The following is an 18,524-nucleotide window of genomic DNA, read 5'->3' on the forward strand; positions in this document are numbered from 1 at the left end:
ACTGGCCCCCACTGGTTCTGAACCCCCATTGGGTGGGAAAATCAAATCAGAAAGAAAGGTGTGCCCACCTTTGCCAACCCCACCCCTCAGGTGGGGAAGGCCAGGTGAAACATAACTCTCAGTCCCCACCATCTAGTAGATGGTGGGACCCAACCAACCAAAGTGAGACCTATGTCCCCCTCCCACTGTAGGGTGGCCTAATAGGGGTTGTACCCACCCCAAGGAAGAGGCCCACTGGCACTGACCTGTCCCTACCAGTAAAACCCCTAAATTGAGTATTTCGGGGCAACCCAGAACCTTGCCTCCTCAGACTAGAGTTGAAAACAAGAAAACATGAAAAAGGACTGAATAGACGTATAGGGAGAAGAAGAAGAGGACACTAATTGTTTTAGCCCCAGCCCAACAGGCCTGTCCCAACCTCAGACTCTTCCAACAGAACCTCCGTGTGTCCAGCAGCCAGCAGTCCTCAAACCTGCCCTGTCTTTGCATCTAAAAAAAGGACTTTTTTCTCCCGTGGGCTTCGGACTTGCTCAAACGAAGCCAACTCTTCCTCCGGCCTACTCCATGAGCCTCCTCCACTCCTCTCCTGGCATCCCGAGCCAGAGTGAACCGACACTTTAATTAGGTGCTGACAATGATCCAAGTCTGGATCATAGTGACGCCTAAAAAGCAAGCTCCTAAAAACCAACCTGCAGCCTTTAACTGAAGATCCCCCTCAACCGCGAATGAAGGCAAACACCCTGACTGACTCCGTAACCAAAGCAGTCCAGAAGAACTAACCGTGACTGTCCGACCAACTCCGTCATCAACGCCGTAACCATAAAGCAGCAACTTGCAAAGACCCTATTTGCCTCATCAGCCGCTGACCAAATCAGCAACATCAGCTAAGACCTCATCTTTCACCCGGCCACCTCTGTGCCGGAGGCGATGTAGTTCTTGTGTATGTCACTTAGCCTCAGTGCTGGCCCTGACCCCATGAGTCCTTGTTCGCTCAACTTGGTGGCCTGCTTGCCGCAGTACCCCACACCCAAGACTATGCTAGCCCGTTGGCTAACATACGGATCCTGCACTCTGCACCTGGCTGCCTTGGTGCCACTGGTGGTGTGACTCGAGTGCTCCTTGAACCGAATCTCACTCAGGGACCTGTAAACCCGGGTGTACCGTCACAGAACTAAATTTGGCTCATGAATAAATTGTAAACCTGTGATTAGTTTGCAAAACGTATTGACTCTATTTTTCCTTCCCTCAGGAAATGCACCAGCCTGGTATCTAGTGATACCGGGCTGCGTGAGGAAAGCAACTACCAAGTAACTTGACTGTAAATTGATTTACTGTTTCGAATTGTAGTTAAACTGCCTATGTTTGCAAAGTATTGCTATACTTACTTTTGCCAGGCCTGGCTCTAGAAAATAAAAGATAACTTAAATAATATTGTTATACAAACAGATTGGTCTGAGTTCAGTCCTTGAGTATGTGAAATCATTCCTTGCCTGAGTGTGCACAATACATGCTTAGCACTACCCTCTGATAAGGCCCTACTGCTCACCCACACTACCACAAATAGAGAGTAAGGTATTATCTACTTTTACCTCTGCCTACCTTTGGGGTTCCACTGGACTCTGTGCACACTATACTTACTTTGGTATAGTACATACGGAGCCAACTTCCTACGAACGGTCTCCACCCAAAAGTTTAGTATCTCATTTAACCCCTTCGATGCTCATGACGGAACCGTTCCGTCATGAGCCCGTTGGCTCATTAGAACCTTCAGCACAGCGCCAAAATTTGCGGCGCGCTGAAGGCGTTAAGCAACGAGTGTTGCTATTGTGATGCACTTGGTCGGGCCCTTATCTGAGAATTAAAGCAAATCCTATCTAGCCCTTCCAATATGAAGACCTAAGTCATGGTATTGTGCAGGCTGTGCCCCAAATCTACCCACATTGTGAGTCGTGGACCCTGTTCAATGCCAAAACCAAAAGCGCTTATCTTTTTTAAGAACTTTTACTGTAATGATAAGTAGTTTACCAGTAAGGTGAACATGATTTTGAAGAGCATAAACACAGCTTTGTGAAGACCAATAACAAGCACAGCATTAGCTGTGGAGCTAAATGACAAGTGTTCGGTGTGCTCCAAACAGTGACCTGCAACATCTGCCTATTTGTACTGTGAGGACATGAACCTTTGCACATACAAAACGACATTTGGCAGCCATCGCATGCCCTTCGTTTTTGTTAATAATGAGACAGCATTTACTGTCACTGGAGTTTCTGCACCAGAGCTTAAAGGAGGAGGAAGGCTGGAAGCTCGCCAAGTGAAATGAATTAATTATTTCCAGGCGCAAAAATATAAATAGATACACCGACACAGCTGCATTTCTGTGCATTTACAACAGTGCCTCTACCGCCCCAGGAGAAATGTATCCGACTGGATTTTTTATAGTTCTTTTGATTATTTTGTTTATCTTTATTACTGTAAAAAGCACAACCGATGCCTGGAAGAGGAGCATCGCCAATAATTTTCCACCTGGGCCAAGACCTCTCCCACTGATTGGAAACCTACATCTGCTAGACCTCAGGAGACCACAGAAAACCTTCATAGAGGTAAAGAGTTCACCTTCCTCTGACCACATTTTTAAAGTAACATTCGAAATGTTATGAGTGTGCAACTTTCACGGAATGATGAGGTAAAATATATTTGACTTTGTAAATCCTTTGGGCCTCATTTATGAAAAGTGACGCATCGCTGGGTGAAAACAGCGATGCGTCACTTTTCACTGCGCTCTCCTTGCGACACAAAAGATGCGTCATATTTACAGTTTGATGCATCATGGCGCAAGGAGTTACAGATACGTCAGTATTTCTGACGTATCTGTAGGGGCAAAAGTGACGCATTGCTGGAGTGTGTCACAAAAGTGACGCAACTCCAGCAATGTGTCCTTACACATGGGGCAAGCCCCATGTGAAAGGGCCTGCGTCAGTCTTACGCCTGCTGTGAGGCAGGCGTAAGAAATTGACGCATTTGTGTCCGAGAAGTGGCACTGTGAAATCTTATAGATTTCACTGCGTCACTTCTATGACCTTTTCTTGCGCCAGAACGCCCCCCCCCTGCATACATTATACCTCGCGTAGGTATAATGTGGCGCAGGGGTTTACAAAGTGACGCATCTACCTAGATGCGTCACTGTGTAAATATCTCGCAGCAAGGCATATTTTTTACGCCACTGGTGCGTCACAAAAAGTGACGCACCGGCGGCGTAAAAGTGACGCCCAGCCTCATTAATGAGGCCCTTACTATTTAGCAGTGCTTAGTGTCTAAAATAAATTACCTGCCTGCCCCCTGTTTTCCTGAGGAAAGGGCACAGCTACCATTGGTGCAGAAGTGAACCCTAATGTTTGCTGTATTTTACTACCCCAACAGAAGTCAAAGGGGCTATTTTCCTAGCTGGCATCTGGGCCAATATCATCCTTGCATCTCTGCAGCATGAGGTTTACTGAGTACATAAGCTGCCTAATGTTGACCCTGCCTTACGCCTCTTTCATCCACCACCTTACTCTTTTGGTCTCTTGATCTCAATCCTGCCCTTTCCTTTTCTTCCTTGCTTTCTCCCTTTGCCACGCTTTTTGCATATTTGCCTCCTCCTTCTTCCTCCCTTTTCTGTCTTTTTTTTGTTTTGCTCTGAATCCCTGGGTGCCCACCTCCTGCAACCATCAGCTGAAATTGTGGAAGGCACCTAGACTGGAAGTCGAGGGGCATAAATACACCCCCCATGTTGCTTGGAAGAAGTATATATATATACATATATGTGGAAGATAGAGTTGAAATAAATTGTATTACCTTAGAGACAGTTAAGCTATCTGCGATACATATGTTTTAATAGCGTAAGTTTACAGTTATTTTTAGAATGCACATCATGGCTATGAAAAGTGCACTGCAATGAAAATCTGTATCTACAATATGAACAACATACAATTACTCTACCCTAAGCTTCTTTATCATCAATTTCCTTTTTAATTTGTTGTAATCATTTCTAATCATTCATATTTGTATTTCATCTTTATTGAAAAGTTTCTTTGCTCATTACAGTACTAGACATGCTGGCCCTGGTATTCCTGTTTGTGATAATACTGATATTTATGGATTGTAAACCCTGAGATAAATGATCACCTGGTGATTTACTAAAAGATGTACATTAGTAACCACCTTAACAATTTTCAGTTTAGCAACAACAGAGAGAGCGGTGAAAGGTTGATTTGGTTTTGATTGAATATGTGCCTGTGACCTGCAGGTTGCACACTGATTTCCCAACTAATATAGCGGTGGGCCAAAGGGTGAATGTATGTGGAGACCAAGGTTAAGGATGGATTGTTTCCAGTACTGGTTTGCATTAGATGGGCCACAGGGGCTGATTTATAGTTTGGCAGATATGTACTCTGTTGCAACAGTGATGGAATACCCTCTCTGCCACATTCAAGGTCACCAGCCCCATTTTGATTCGGGTGGACCGCACATTTTATGCAGATGGTGTGAAATGTACTTTGTCAGCGTAAAAGCAAGCCATCCGACAATCCAAATGTCCACCCTGTTTAGGCTGCATGGTCAGATGGCTTCTTTTCTTTTACTGTCTATTACTGCTAGGGATATCTTGGTGGTGGGGGACATTAAAAAAAGAAAAAAGATCCCCATTGCCATGAAATAAAGCGTACGTATTCATTACTTTTTTTGTTAATGAACTTCCACTTTAGGAGTTTGTTTATGAAAGAGAAAACACTTTGGAAACGTTTGATGGCTGGACATTATGTTTGGTGCTGTCATCGGGTAAACTTTTCATACCCGGACAGCAACCGCCATTGCAGCCAATGTGTAGAGACGTCTGCTGGGCAGGAAGGCATCTCTAAATTGGGCAAGTGGAGTGAATGCAGTAAAGTCTTCCGTCACCATGTCTGTTTTTACTCAGTGTGCCACATTCTAAATTAGGCGCTCTGTTGTGAGTGGCAAAGTGGCCAAAAAACAATGGTTTGGAATGATACCACGGGGATTGCCAGAGGTTAGACTATTGGCAAGTATTCATCCCATCACCTTGTGGGTGTTTGATTGCCAGTGGTATGCCTAGAAAACTGACAGTGGTAAAAGGTTTCCAAGCCTATTATTACTATCAATGTTTGTGAAATGTAAAGAGTAGTAAATCCGTATTTATTCAAGGAGTAACTTCTAGGGGCGGATTTCATACTTTTTGGTAACCCAGTTACTAAGGGGCATATTTAGAAAGAAGTGTTGCAACACAGTGTAGCAAGCCAAGATACCGCACTGTGTTGCATCACGTGAAAAGAGAATACATGTGACATATCTTAAAAGGAATGGCACATTTCTGCTCCCCGGATGCAGTGCAGCACTTTAGGCTGCCTAGCACAATGCCATAGTGCAAGAATGTCTTGCTTATGGTCAGGATAGTTTAATAAAGCAGAGACAACTATCCTGCACAAAAACTACCCTTGGAGACCTCCTCCTCTGTGTATGTGTGTTGCAGAATGCAGTACTCCTGCAAAGAGTAAACAACAAAGAGAAATACAGATATTTCTCCTCGTTATGCCAACCTCGTACGGGCACACCATTTTGGCATAAACCCATGTCTACAGCTCTCTATAAATGTAGGTTTGTGTCACAATCCATGGGTAGGGTGTCTGGAAATGCCCATGCACCACCCATGGAAAGCCTGCCTGATGCAAAGTAACCCAAAGCAGCACACTGTGCTTCCTTGTATTTCTTATCCTTACAAAGCAAATTCAAATCATCATTTGCATGGCTTTGTAAATACCCAATATTTGGGTGTTGTCAAAAAAGTGACACAACCCCAATTCAATATCATTGCAAATCTAAGCCTAAATATATGCATATCCCTTATCCCAAAAAATTACTTAAAACCTCATAGTGAAATCAGAATGACAAGAAAAGTTAACACAGAGAGAGCAGACCCGACTCAGACTCAACTACCAAACCAAGAATGTATTTATTTTGGGTGTGTCGCACCCCAAACACCCTCCCCTCTAAAGCTATACTCCTGTCTAATATCCTGATATGACATGGGGGAAGTATAGAGGTCTGCTCCTTGTCTGCACCAGCCTGCCCTGTTGGTTGACACTCTCCATAAACCCCATCATTTGCCCAGCCCCACTTAGTACCCTCTCCCATTTACAACTTATTCAGAGCAGGTGGTAAGTGCGAGCATTAATGCCTATGAAATTGAGAATTCTGTGAGCAATTTGATCTGAAAAATAGGCCCCCATTCCATGTTAGATTAACACGTCATTACACTGTACAGGCGGTATGTGTTCACAAAGTATTTGTGTTTACAATAGTAGAATTTGCACACCACCATATCAAGCAGCCTATAATCAATCAAAAAATCAGCATTTGTATAGTGCAGCACACTCACCCTAGCGGTATCCAGGTGCTGTAAATGAGGTGTTTCCATCAAAGAGCCAGGTCTTACGTTATCTGTGTCCTGGGGGAGGGCATGAGCTTAGGCAGCAGATGGCCCATAAATTAGTTTTAATGTCTTTTTTAATAATAATAAAGTGGTATACCATATACTCAGGGCCTGTAAATTAAATGCTACCAGTAGGCCTGTAGCACTTGTTTTGTCACCCACTTAAAAAATGTCGCTTAAAACATGTCCCAGGCCTGTCACTGCAGCCTGAATGCAGTTTTAAACTGCCAGGTCAACTTGGCAATAAAACCCCTTTGTCAAGCCCTAAACTCCCCTTTAATTACTTCTGTCACCCCCTGGGATAGGACAGAGGTAAACCATAGGGCAGGGTGCTTTGTAATTGAAAGGTTGGACATGTACCTTTTAGTTTTACATGTCCTGGTAGTGAAAAACTCCTAAATTCCTTTTTCACGTCTGTGAGGCCTACTCCTCCCATAGGTTAACATAGGAGATGCCTTAACAGATTTAATGAGCTATAATTTCCAAATAGGATCAGTTATCTATGTCATCTTTTATGTCTTTAGAATTGTAATGAAAAACCCTACTGAATGACTAAGTCAGGTTTTTGTTACAATTTTGAAACAGCATCTTTTTGAAAGTTAGCATTTTCTGCCCTTAGCCCTTTTGTGCCTGCAACCTGTCCTGAGTCACATGACTGAGCATAACAGACAGTAAGACTTTGTGAATTCCTACCAGACAGTCACACAATAAAGGGATTAAGTGTACCTGAATGGGCCATATTCTGGCAGGATGGGGGCAGAGCTGAATACATCTCCACTTGCAACTAAATAGGTGCTGCTCTGCCTTCACACAAATCACCTCCACATTGTCATTGCAGCCAGCTTGGAGCCAGGGCAGGGCAGGGCAGTCCGGAAATTCCATGTACTTCAAAGCCACTGTCTAGAAGCTTCTTACAAAGTCTAGAAGGAGGGTACAAGGGTATGAAAGTAGGACCTCAGATACCAACTCTTCAGTACACTTCTGGACCTGTGGATACTCTGCCAAAAAGAAGGACTGCCCTGCTGCTGAAAGGACTGCCACTCTAAAACACAGCTGTCCTGCTGTGCTGACCTGCTGCCCTCTTCCAAGTGTGAGAAAAACTGGACCTGCATCTGTTGAACCCAGTACTCCAAAGTGACTCCAAGGTCTAGTTGGCTGGCTTCCTGACTAAAGCCTCAGGGATAGAAGGCTCAAACAACCTTAAACCCAGCACCTGGACTCTGCCATCTGTAAGTGCACCCTGATAAGTGGTGCCACCCCAGACTTGGACCCTTGGAAGTCGGCCTGAAGATGCTCTGCAAGCCTGTCTTTGGACTCAGCAGAACAGATCTATCTCCACTGCTACGTAGCACAAACTCAAGCAAAACCAATGCATTACCTCTGCTGCAAGGGTTCTCCAGACACGAAGAACTCTGCACTGACCCTGCAGCTGTATCAGAACTGCAGCCTGTGCAAAGCTTTGTCAACGCAGGTCCCCACGTTTCTCATCAACAGCAACCATGATAAAGCCATAGGTTCTCACATGAGCCTATCAGCTCCTCAGAACCGAAGAATTGCCTCAAATGAGCAATTCATCCTCAACACCAGACTTCGCATTGCAAGCCCTCGTCGACAGGATCCTCAATGACAATGCAGGATATCGCATTGCAGCTCCACATTAAAGACCAAAGCACTGCATTGGCTGTGCAACACATCCTTGACACAGAATCTTGCAACGCTCCACAACTATGATCTCAGGAACTTTGCTCAATCTGTAGCCGGCCTGAGCTCCATCGCGGTTGGACTAAACTTTTATCTTTGCCCCCGGATGGCGTAAGCAGATAGCAACAGTTGGCATTTTGGGCTTTTTGTCACTCTTTTCACTAAATGTGGGATACTTGTAAAGCGCACTGTTACTCTACCCGAGTGTCCTGGCACTGTAGATCGCTGGGGAACCCGTCCTGGTTTTCCCTGTGAGATGGTCCCTTGCTGGGTATCTCCAGGGTGAAACCAGGCATCCCCGGCGTCTGTGGGGGGCCGTTGTAGAGATGAGGCAAGCTTAATGCCCAGAGTTACCGAGTGTGTTCCCTGGTTAGAGTAGGCGCTGAGGCGAGAATTATCGAGTCCGTTGACCCTGGTCCAAGACCCTGCCGCGTCGGGAATTGAACCCTGGTCCGGGGACGTTCTCTGCTTACAGGTCTGCAGCCTCTAACCAGTGAGCCACACCTCTCCACTAAGATCTTTAAAAATTCATAACTCTTGTACTACTGTCTGGATTTTTGTTGCTTTGGTGTCAATATGTTTTTTAAGTGTACTATATGATTCTAAATTGGTGTGGGATTTTTCTTGTGTTGTGTTTGCACTTCATAGCTGTTTGTGTGCTGCACAAATACTTTACACATTGCCTCTAAGTTAAGCCTGAATACTTTTCATGCAAGGGCTAAGCACAGATTAATGTAGTGACTTTTTATGGTTCACCCTTCCAGGGATTGTGGCTGTTGCTTGGCCAGGGTTCAGACCTTAATCAGAGAATGAGAAGGTTGAGAGGGCCTTAGTTGAGAAAAAGCTACTGTTTGAGCATTTGAAAAACATGAGAGAGCTGGAGCTAAAGGCAAGACAACCTACAGGACCTAACATTGATAGTGGCAGCGTACCAACAGTGTCTGCTGGATGGGTGAAAGTCTGCATACCACATGGGCAGGTGACTAACTCTGTGGTGGGAAATGATATAGACAAGTGGTTTGCTGCATATGAAGTTGCTCTAAGGGTAGATAGGATCCAAGAGGAATGTTCGGGGAGGGGGTTAGCTTGTGGAAACACTTGCCCACAGTGGGGAAGGATACCCTTGTTTTGTATTGTATATGATTTTTATATAGCGCAAATCACCAACCGGTCTCTAAGCGCTTCTAGAAAGTGAGCAAGTCACTAGTGCAGAAATAACTGGCAGCAGCGGATGCAGAGATTACGCAGTAGTTAGTGCCTCTCTGAAAAGGAAGGTCTTTAAGAGCTTTCTAAAGATGAGCGAAACCGGTTCCTTTCGCAAGTACTCCGGCAGATCATTCCAGGCCTGTGGGAGGAGGACAGAAAACGCTCTACCCCCTTTGGATTTAGAACTATACCTGGGTGGAACTAGCCTACAAGCCTCAGATGATCGTAGAACCCAACCGGGAACATACTTCATCAAGCGATCTTTTATATATTTAGTTGCCTCACCATAAATTGCTTTGTGGGCGATACAGAGACCCTTGAACTGCACTCGCTGTTTGATGGGCAACCAGTGCAATTTATATAACAGAGGGGTGGCTTGTGTCCTCCTAGGGTGTCCAAAAAGTAGTCTAGCTGCATTATTTTGTACAACTTGCAGTCTCCTAAGGAGCTTCTGGGGAAGGCTGAGGTAAAATGCATTCCCATAGTCTAGCTGAGATATAACAGTGGCGGAGACAATTGACTGCAGTGCGGATGTGGATAGAAGTGGAACAAGTTTCCGTAACTGCCTAAGTACACCCGTACAGATTCCCACAACAAAGGAGACCTGACAAGACATAGACAATTTTCAGCCTCAAGCTTTTTACCGCCGGGAGTGGTACTGGGACCACTCCCAATTCTGAGGGCCGAAAAAGATCGCACCATGGGCTATTATTTGTAGGAATAATGAGCACTTCGGTTTTATCCGGATTTATTTTCAAATAATTAGCTGCCATCCAATTTACAGTGAACCTGAGCAGATGTTTTACTGACTCCTGATCCTGACAGGAGTTATTAAGCCGGACAAGAAGCTGAGTGCCATCGGCATAATTAAAGACCTGACCATCAATATGGGTCAAGGCCTCCACCAAGGGTTGCAGATAGATGTTGAAAAGAAGCGTAGATAATGCAGAGCCCTGGGGTACTCTGAAGGACAGGGAGCCCAGACCAGACAGCTGCTCACCCAACTGAACTCTCTGAGTGCGGTCTGACAGAAAATACCATAGCCATTGATGTACTTGCCCATTTATAATTAGGTTTGTAAGATGGTTCAGCAGTATGCTATGGCTGACCGTATCGAATGCCGCTGACAGGTCTAATAAAATCAGGGCACTCGGCTGTTTACAATCGGCCCTAACTCTGATCTCGTCCAAGACGGACACCATCACTAGCTCTGTGCTATGTTGAGCTCTGAAGCTCGTCTGTCTAGTATGGAGCAGTTGATGATCTTCCAGATACCTTGCAAGTATTTTCAATACATGCTGCTCCAAGATTTTTGTTAGAAAGGGGAGCTGCAAGATCGGCCTATAGTGTTTTAAGGTCAGGGTATCTGCACTAGGCTTTTTCAACAGGGGGGTGACCCTAGCTTCCTTCAGATTAGTTGGTAAATAACCCAAATCTAAAGAATCATTGAGTAATCTCAAAACCTGCTTTTCCAACCCTGGCAGAGCCATTTGAAAAACCCTCAGAAGACAAGGGTCCGCTCGGGAGCCTGAGTTAATATGCTATACTAGTGCTACCAAAGTATATAAATCAAGACTAGGACATTTAGACAACTGACTGCTAGGACAGGGAGGACAAGGAAACTGAAACCAATAGGAGTTCTGGTGATTTCCAAGATGATGTCCGTGACTTTCTGAAGAAAGAACTCCTGAAAGGCATCACAATCTGGGGATGCGATTGTGGACTTCTTCTCAACTTTTTGACTCAACTCCTTCAAAATGGCAAAGGTCTCTTTTTGTTTGTTTCCTGCCTGAGCGATCCTTCCTTTATAGTATTCTGCTTTCCCAATTAGGATAACCGATTTATAAGTAGCAAAAAGGAATGTATACGTTTTTAACTCTGCTGGTTCATAACTATGTCTCCACCGCCTCTCAGCTTGGTGAAGAAGTTGTTTCTTTTCCCTTAGTGTATCATCAAACCATGGAGCCCCCTTTCCTTTATCTCCGACCCTTTCTTTTCATTTTGGTGCCACTATATCAATGGCCTGCTGTAAGTGAGTAAATAAAGCTGAACATTTATGAGCCATATTATCCTCCCCCATATCAGAGGAAGGGATTGGGTGTAGCGTGGCTATTAGGCAATCTGCCTCAATATTTTTCCAGATTCTGACCTTCCTCCACAAAGGCGGGGGCTGAGGTAGTTGACTATCACTTGGGACCTAACATCCCAACAGTGAATGATCCGACCAGGCACAGGGGATGATATCAGTTATCTGTCCCAGAGGCTGTAAAGACCAAATTAGATCTAAGATGTGCACTTTTATGTGAGTAGGACTATTAACCAATTGCTGCAAGTCCATCAAGTGCATAGTGGTCTCAAATAGACCCGCTGCCGGCTCTCTCTGCATCTTGTCCCATTGATAATTAAAATCCCCCACTACTAGGAGACGTTTATATCTCAAACATAGGTCAGTAGTGAGCTCCAAAAAAAACGTATTGAAACCAGGGGTAGTCCTAGGGGGCCGATAAACTACCGTAAGTACAATGCAGGAGGACTTCAAGGAAATTTTTAGCCCCAAAACATCTGCATTGTCACAGCTTTCTGCCATTATTTAAGTAACCATAAGGCTCTTGTTAAAAAGGAAAGCCACCCCCGCCCGGAGTCTCCGATCTATTATGCCACAGAGCATCACATTCCATTGGAAGGGCTGCAACAATATCAGGGGCAGATGTATCCCCCTGCCATGTTTCCATAAGTGCCAAAATGTCTATATCTCCATCTTTCAGCAGGGAGAAAACTTCAAGATGGTGCTTCTGCAAGGAGCGAGTATTAAGCACTGCTACCTTCAGACCACATGCAGTAGTGGCATGAGTCTGTCCCTAAATCCTCAAAGACCCATAAGCCTCTATACTGTTATGCCTCAGTAGGTTTTGGACCAACAGCCTTGCCTGCACACTCTCCCCCAGCAAATAGTTACCCAAATTAAGGGACCGTAGTGTTTCTGCCGCATAAGTCAGCGGAGGAGCAGGGGTTCTGGCCCCTAGTCCTGGCTGGGCGCAGACGGGCTTGCCTTTTGAGCGCCTTCAGTGCCCCTTCTCACACTAGAAGCTGAGGATCAGACAAAGTATGTCCGATGATATCCATACTTTTTGCTAAATTTGGGTTGACACCAAAAAGAAATTCAGGAACAGACACAAGCCTCCAAACCAGTCCTCAGGTCGATTTCTTAGATTATGCCAGACAGGCACTGAAGGGATGGGTGAGGGGCAGCAAAGTGGATGATTTAACTGGGCCTTACAACCTAATTCTGAGGAAGCACATGTTTGTTTTACAGAGCTCTGCCAACACCCAGTGGATAGCAGGCTTGCTGATCGCAGGAAGTGTGCTGAAGAAGCAAAGCTATGGCACTCACTTCCTTTAGAAAAGGCTTGAAAACCTGGCTGTTCCAGAACTAGTTGTCAGTGCAGACTCCCCGCCGTCCCTAGCGCCAAGACACCTCTGGGTATACGCGCGCTTTATAAATTAAAATAAAATAACATAATATAACATAGCACCAGAGTGTCTAAGAAGGCACTCCCAAATGAGTGGTCAGGATTTCCAACACAAAAAGAATGGGGAGATAACAATAATACCAAATAGTTCTCTCAAGGCACCCAAAACAGTTCACTGGGGAAAGGGTCCCAATCCGAATCTGGCCACCAGAAGAAAGGCTTTATAGACAAGAATCCTGGAAGGTTTTTTCCTAAATGCTATGAGTGCTACCAATAAGGGCATGTCAAGGGAGATACCAAGAGCTCCAAGAAGGCACAACCCCCCGGTGAGGGCCAATCACAGAGGTTGGCCAGTGTCACACTTGGTGAGGAGATGGCCCAATCTAGTGTGGGGAGAGGTTATCATAGTGTCCCTGGGTGCCAAGGAGATGGTGCCCAAAGCCTACATACCCTCCAAAACGTCTATGTGTAATAGGCAGTGGTTCACCATCAATGGGGAGAGGGTGGAGGCATTGGGCCTAAGTGGGTACCTGTTGCTGGCCCGAACTCTATTACGGTTGGCCTGAACTTGTGACTTTGTCCCTGTCAGCATGACTAGATATGCACAGTTGGTGCCTCGGCTTTTTGGGGGCTATTTTCTCTAAGATCTTGAAAACTGTACAACTCTCTTTCTACTGATTTGATATTTGGCTGGTTGGTGCCAAATAATTCATGAGAATGTACTCTATTTTTCTAAATTGGTGTGCGTTTTGTCTTCTGTTATGTTTTAATTTTTTTCATTTTTGTGTGCTGTTTACATTCTTTACATATTACCTCTAAGTTAAGCCTGACTGCATTTTATACCAAGCTACCCAGGGAGTTAGCACAGGGTAATTTAGTGACTTTGTGGTTCACCATGTAAGGGAATTGTGGCTATTGCTTGATCAGGGTTCACACCCCAATCAACCAACAAATCAGTTTATCACAACAGCATATATATTAAAGGGCTTCAATGAGTGACAAAGAATAACTCAAAAGAGCAGACAACACAATAGCTCTGGCTGGGGGTATTCTTAATGTGCTTGATGTAGTAAAATCCACAAAGTTCGAGCTGACTGCAATGGAGCGTGGACGGATACCGAGTCGCACTGACCCTATTACAGTACCTTAGAAATAATGAAAACCAAAGACGGTGCACAGCGCTGGGTGGGTGAGGTGTCACATGGGCAGGTGCGGCAGCAGTTCCTTATTGTTATGCAGGTTGGCACTCAGTGATGGTGCATTGCACAATGGAGGTGAGGCATCACTGAAGCAAGTGAGATGTTGGTTTCTGGAGGCGCTGCAGAGTCATTGAGCCACGGATGCCTGGGAACATTGCAGGATGCAGGGAAGGTGATGCAGCGTTTGCAGCAATGAATTGTCTCTGATGGTGGTGCAGTGTCAATGGAGCTCTGTGGGTCAAGCCACGAGGCGTCAACTTCGTTGTTTCAATGTCACACCACGGGGCCACTGGAGCTGCAGCAGAGTCGGGCATCAAGGGCGTCAGTAACACAGTACTCAGGACTCCTGCTGTGGTGGTGCTTCAGAGACACTACGGCAGTGTTAGGGCCTTCATTCTTAGTCGCGGTTGTTGCATTGAGTGGGGACCGAGGCTCTGGTGCAGGCAGCCTTGCGGTGTTGAAGAGCAACACTGGTTCTGAAATAAAGCTTAAAGTCTATCTACTGGTTTCTTCTCTCTTTGGCCCAGGAAACTCACTTCCAACGTCCCAGGAACTGGATTTTGCACCACTTGGCAGAGTAGGGCTCCCAGCAGAGGAGCCCAGGTGCTGCAGATTAAGTATGTATTGGCACTGAGACCTCCATGAGGAGGCAAACTAAACTCAAGCTCTTGCAAAAACTTTAGAAAGCAGGATGCTGAGAGCAAAGTCCAGTCCGCTCACTCCTAGGCCAGAAGCAGAAGTCAGCAGGCCAACCCAGCAAAGCAAGCAGCAAAGTGGCAGTCCCACCTGGCAGCACACCAGCACTTCTTCTTGGCAGAATGTCCTCAGTTCAGAAGTGTTCTGAGTATATGGTGTTACAAGTCCAGAACTTATACCCATTTTAGCATTTGAAGTAGTGAGACTTCAAAGAAAGGTCTTTGTAGTGTAAAAGACCCTGCCCATCCTGGTCCTGTCTCCAGACACACTAAAGTGTGGCTGTGCACTGTTTCTGTGGGGACAGGCACAGCCCTATTCAGGTGGGTGCCGCTCGTAGCAGTTGCAGGACCCTTGGAATTTTGTTCTACCTTGCCTGGAGACACTTTTAACTCCTGCTGTGTTGCTGACATTGGGCGCTGTGAGGCCGGGACTGCATGGGGGAAAAGTTCCTGATTGTAAGGACCCCGAGCGGCCGCCCGGGACTGCAAGGACCAGCATTCTCCATTCCACCCACAGCTGGTGCCTCTTCCCGGGCGTGCTCCGCCCCCACCTACCGCCTCATTACTGCTCGCGGCCCCCGCTTCACGGGAGCCGCTCGTAGCAGTTGCAGGACCCTTGGAATTTTGTTCTACCTTGCCTGGAGACTTTTTTAACTCCTGCTGTGTTGCTGACATTGGGCGCTGTGAGGCCCGGACTGCACGGGGGAAATGTTCCTGATTGTAAGGAGACCGAGCGGCCGCCCGGGACTGCGAGGACCAGCATTCTCCATTCCACCCACAGCTGGTGCCCCTTCCCGGGCGTGCTCCGCCCCTATCTCCATCTTGTACTTAACTGAAACTCCCAACGCGCATCGCGGCACGCGCGCGGGACCCAGCCCGGGGCTAAGCCCGGGCAAAGGGTGGGCCGTTTGAGGCCGTTAGAGACCGAGTGAGACCGGACCGGGCCACCCCTCTTGGCTTTTAGCTCTGTAATATTATCATCGTCCTGACCTTATTAGTTCTTCGTGGGAACCAAGGAACAATGTCCATGCGTGAAAGCAGAAGTAGGGCAGCTAAAGGGAAGCAGTTAAATGGGACCCTCGACGACTTTATAACCAGGACTAATACAGCTATAGATGTAGAGATCTATAAAATGTAGAGATCAATAAATTGCAACGGAGAGTTTCTATGGAACTAGATGCAGCTAGAAGAATGTCCCAGGAGTTGGCAATGGCTAAGAAATCATCTTTAGGTCATATTGCATCTGTTAAAACCCCCGAGCGTCGGATTGGCCCAGTATCAATTAAGACGCAGGCGGATGTCCATCACACCTTGGACATACCTTCCCCCTTGCCAGTCCCTAATTTGGGGTTACTCCATCCTTTTATCAATCTAAGTCCATCCGTGGGTGGGGTGGATCCGGCAAGGGGGGCACCCATAGAGATAACTCCTAAGGGAAAGGGGGCGTGAGGGAGGAATTTGTGTGTTATTAAGGAGGGTGCTATTCAAAAAAGAAAGCGTAACACTACATCTGCCTACTCTAGGAAGAAGGCTAAAGTAGCAAAGGCCCAGTATTTCAAGGGTGGGAAGCCTACTGCAGGAGGGGGGGTGGTATACTCCTTCATGTACCCCCAGTTACTGAAATAAACAGTCCGAATGCCGATGAGTCTAGCCTGGTTGCAGTAGAAGGGGAGCAAGATTTAGTAATTGAAGGTGAGAATGACGGGGTACCAGTGTGTGTGGTAGAGGGAAGAGATGTGGAATTTTTGAAAATTGTTTGGGAAACGTTAAAAAAACTCCTAACCCCTCTGGAAGTTAGATTATCACGCATAGAAAATCAGCTGCTCGAGGCAGAAAAGAGCATTCTAACCTTAGCAACCCTTAGTATAGTGGAAAATAAATCTAACAGCACACCCGGTGTAAATAAAACCACACCAGCACCCACTGTCATTTCATCCACAATACCTTTGATCAAACCCATACCTAAACCCCGGTCTAAGGCTTACGAAACCAAAGTTAATAACACAGTAACGGAGGTATCTAAACAGTTGCCTGCACAATCTGTATTAGCTCAGAAAGATACAGCTGCCCTGAAGGTTAAAGAATTTAAGACACGCCAACCTAATCTACAGGGGGTCAAATTTAGTGAGAAACAGCGTAGGGGTTTTATAGATCTTCCCCCAGATGCAAGGCTGTACGTAGTGGTGCTAACAGGAGTACCGGAAATTGGCAACCACCATCAGGAAAACTTTTGGTCACTGAGGAATAAGGTAACACATTGGCTGGATGAAAACAGGCCGCTACCCAATCCTCTGAGAAGCAAAATTCTAATGGTGCGAAGGGTACCATGGATAGGCACTTCACATAAATCTATTCCAGGTGATTGTATTATTGTCTCATTTGAAGACCCAAACACGGTACACCATATATGCTCATGGAACAACTATGGGGGGAACTCGCCCATTGAAGCTAGACAACTTACTTTCTTTTATCCCCCGCGAACACGCTCTAACTACGGGGGGAATTGGGCATCGGCTAGAAATCATGTTCGGGGTGGGACTGGAGACGGCTGACAGGGCAATCAAAGTTGGTGGAATGGGGCACCAACCTACAACAGATTTAGCTGCCTTGAAGAAGTAGATTTACTCACACCAAAGATAGCTTGTTCAACTTGTTCTGATGGCACCTTTTCTACATTTTGCCCTAAGCCCACGTTAATTCCATGTAACCATGAAAATAGTAATCCACCTGTTAGTATGGAATTGATTACAGGGGGGGGGAGCTTCCAACTGTCTAGATATTGATACAGTCCCCAAGCTCTCCAGCGATAAGATAGGCCTGGTAGTACCAGTCGAACATGGTGTGAAGGGTAATCTCTCTCAAAGGGAGGTGCATGAAATATGTAGGTTGCCCTACGATGTGTTGACTTTTCCGGTGCCACCTTTATCGGTTGTAGCCACCCCAAATGAAGGATCTCCGGGCAGCAGTCCCAACCCGCTATTGTTGTTGATTATGGGGGGGGAGCTTGCACGGTCCCCCTCGGAGGTCCCTGAGGGGGAAGCCCTATCTTTGATCCCGGATGAGGCCCATAGTACTGTTTCTGACCCTCATGCGAGTGATCATGTGTTAGGTCTGGGAGGAGTTGGTGGCGAAGCCCTGAAGGTGCTTAGTTGGAATATAGCGGGCCTTGCACGGAATATTGACATACCCGATTGGAATTCATTTGTTGAATCCTTCGGGATTTGCTTATTCCAGGAAACCTAGTGCTTGGAACCACCCCATAAGGTGGGCTATACCACCTACTTTGTGCCTGCGTTACAAACGCCTGGAGGGAAGGGCCGCCCTCCCGGCGGCCTACTAATTTGGGCGAGTATCTCCCTGGGTTTCTCCATCAGGCCTATAGCCACCAAATCGCCTGACCTACAGAGAATCTCAGTTAGAGGGCCATCTGGGGGGAGGAAGCTCGAATTCTTTAACATTTATGTCAGAGGAACAAGGGGTGGGACCTCCACACTGTCCCTTACGGGCATTGAGGAGGGTCTTAGTTCTTGTGGTTCTGACTCCCTTGTCATACTGGCCGGGGACTTCAATTGCACATTTGAACCCCTGGCTAGGGAGGATATATTGGGCACTAGGGAGGATGATGCTAGGAGAGGTATCCCCCCCTTTCACTAGCCCCTATCAGAAGCTGGACACAAAGTGCCATTGACCTTAATGCCCTCTGCTTGGAATAAGGCCTCAGGGCAACCAACGGTAGATCAAACACAGATTCCACAGGGGCACATACGTT

At 46.3% G+C, this 18,524-nt stretch overlaps 1 protein-coding gene across 2 annotated transcripts in view; it reads left to right on the top strand.

Annotated features, from left to right (window-relative positions):
- Positions 1-2,333: 2,333 nt before the first annotated feature.
- LOC144762422 (cytochrome P450 2K1-like) overlaps positions 2,334-18,524 on the top strand; it is a 579,377-nt gene continuing 563,186 nt past the window's right edge. The window contains exon 1 of one of the 2 annotated variants that reach the window (XM_078647602.1): positions 2,334-2,600. In XM_078647602.1, coding sequence (XP_078503728.1) covers positions 2,415-2,600 — 186 coding nt within the window. In that variant the 5' untranslated portion in view covers positions 2,334-2,414. The remainder of the gene's footprint in view (positions 2,601-18,524) is intronic. The other variant, XM_078647603.1, reaches the window with a different exon arrangement.

Source organism: Lissotriton helveticus, chromosome 6, assembly GCF_964261635.1.
Source record: "Lissotriton helveticus chromosome 6, aLisHel1.1, whole genome shotgun sequence".
Taxonomy (NCBI): Eukaryota; Metazoa; Chordata; class Amphibia; order Caudata; family Salamandridae; genus Lissotriton; species Lissotriton helveticus.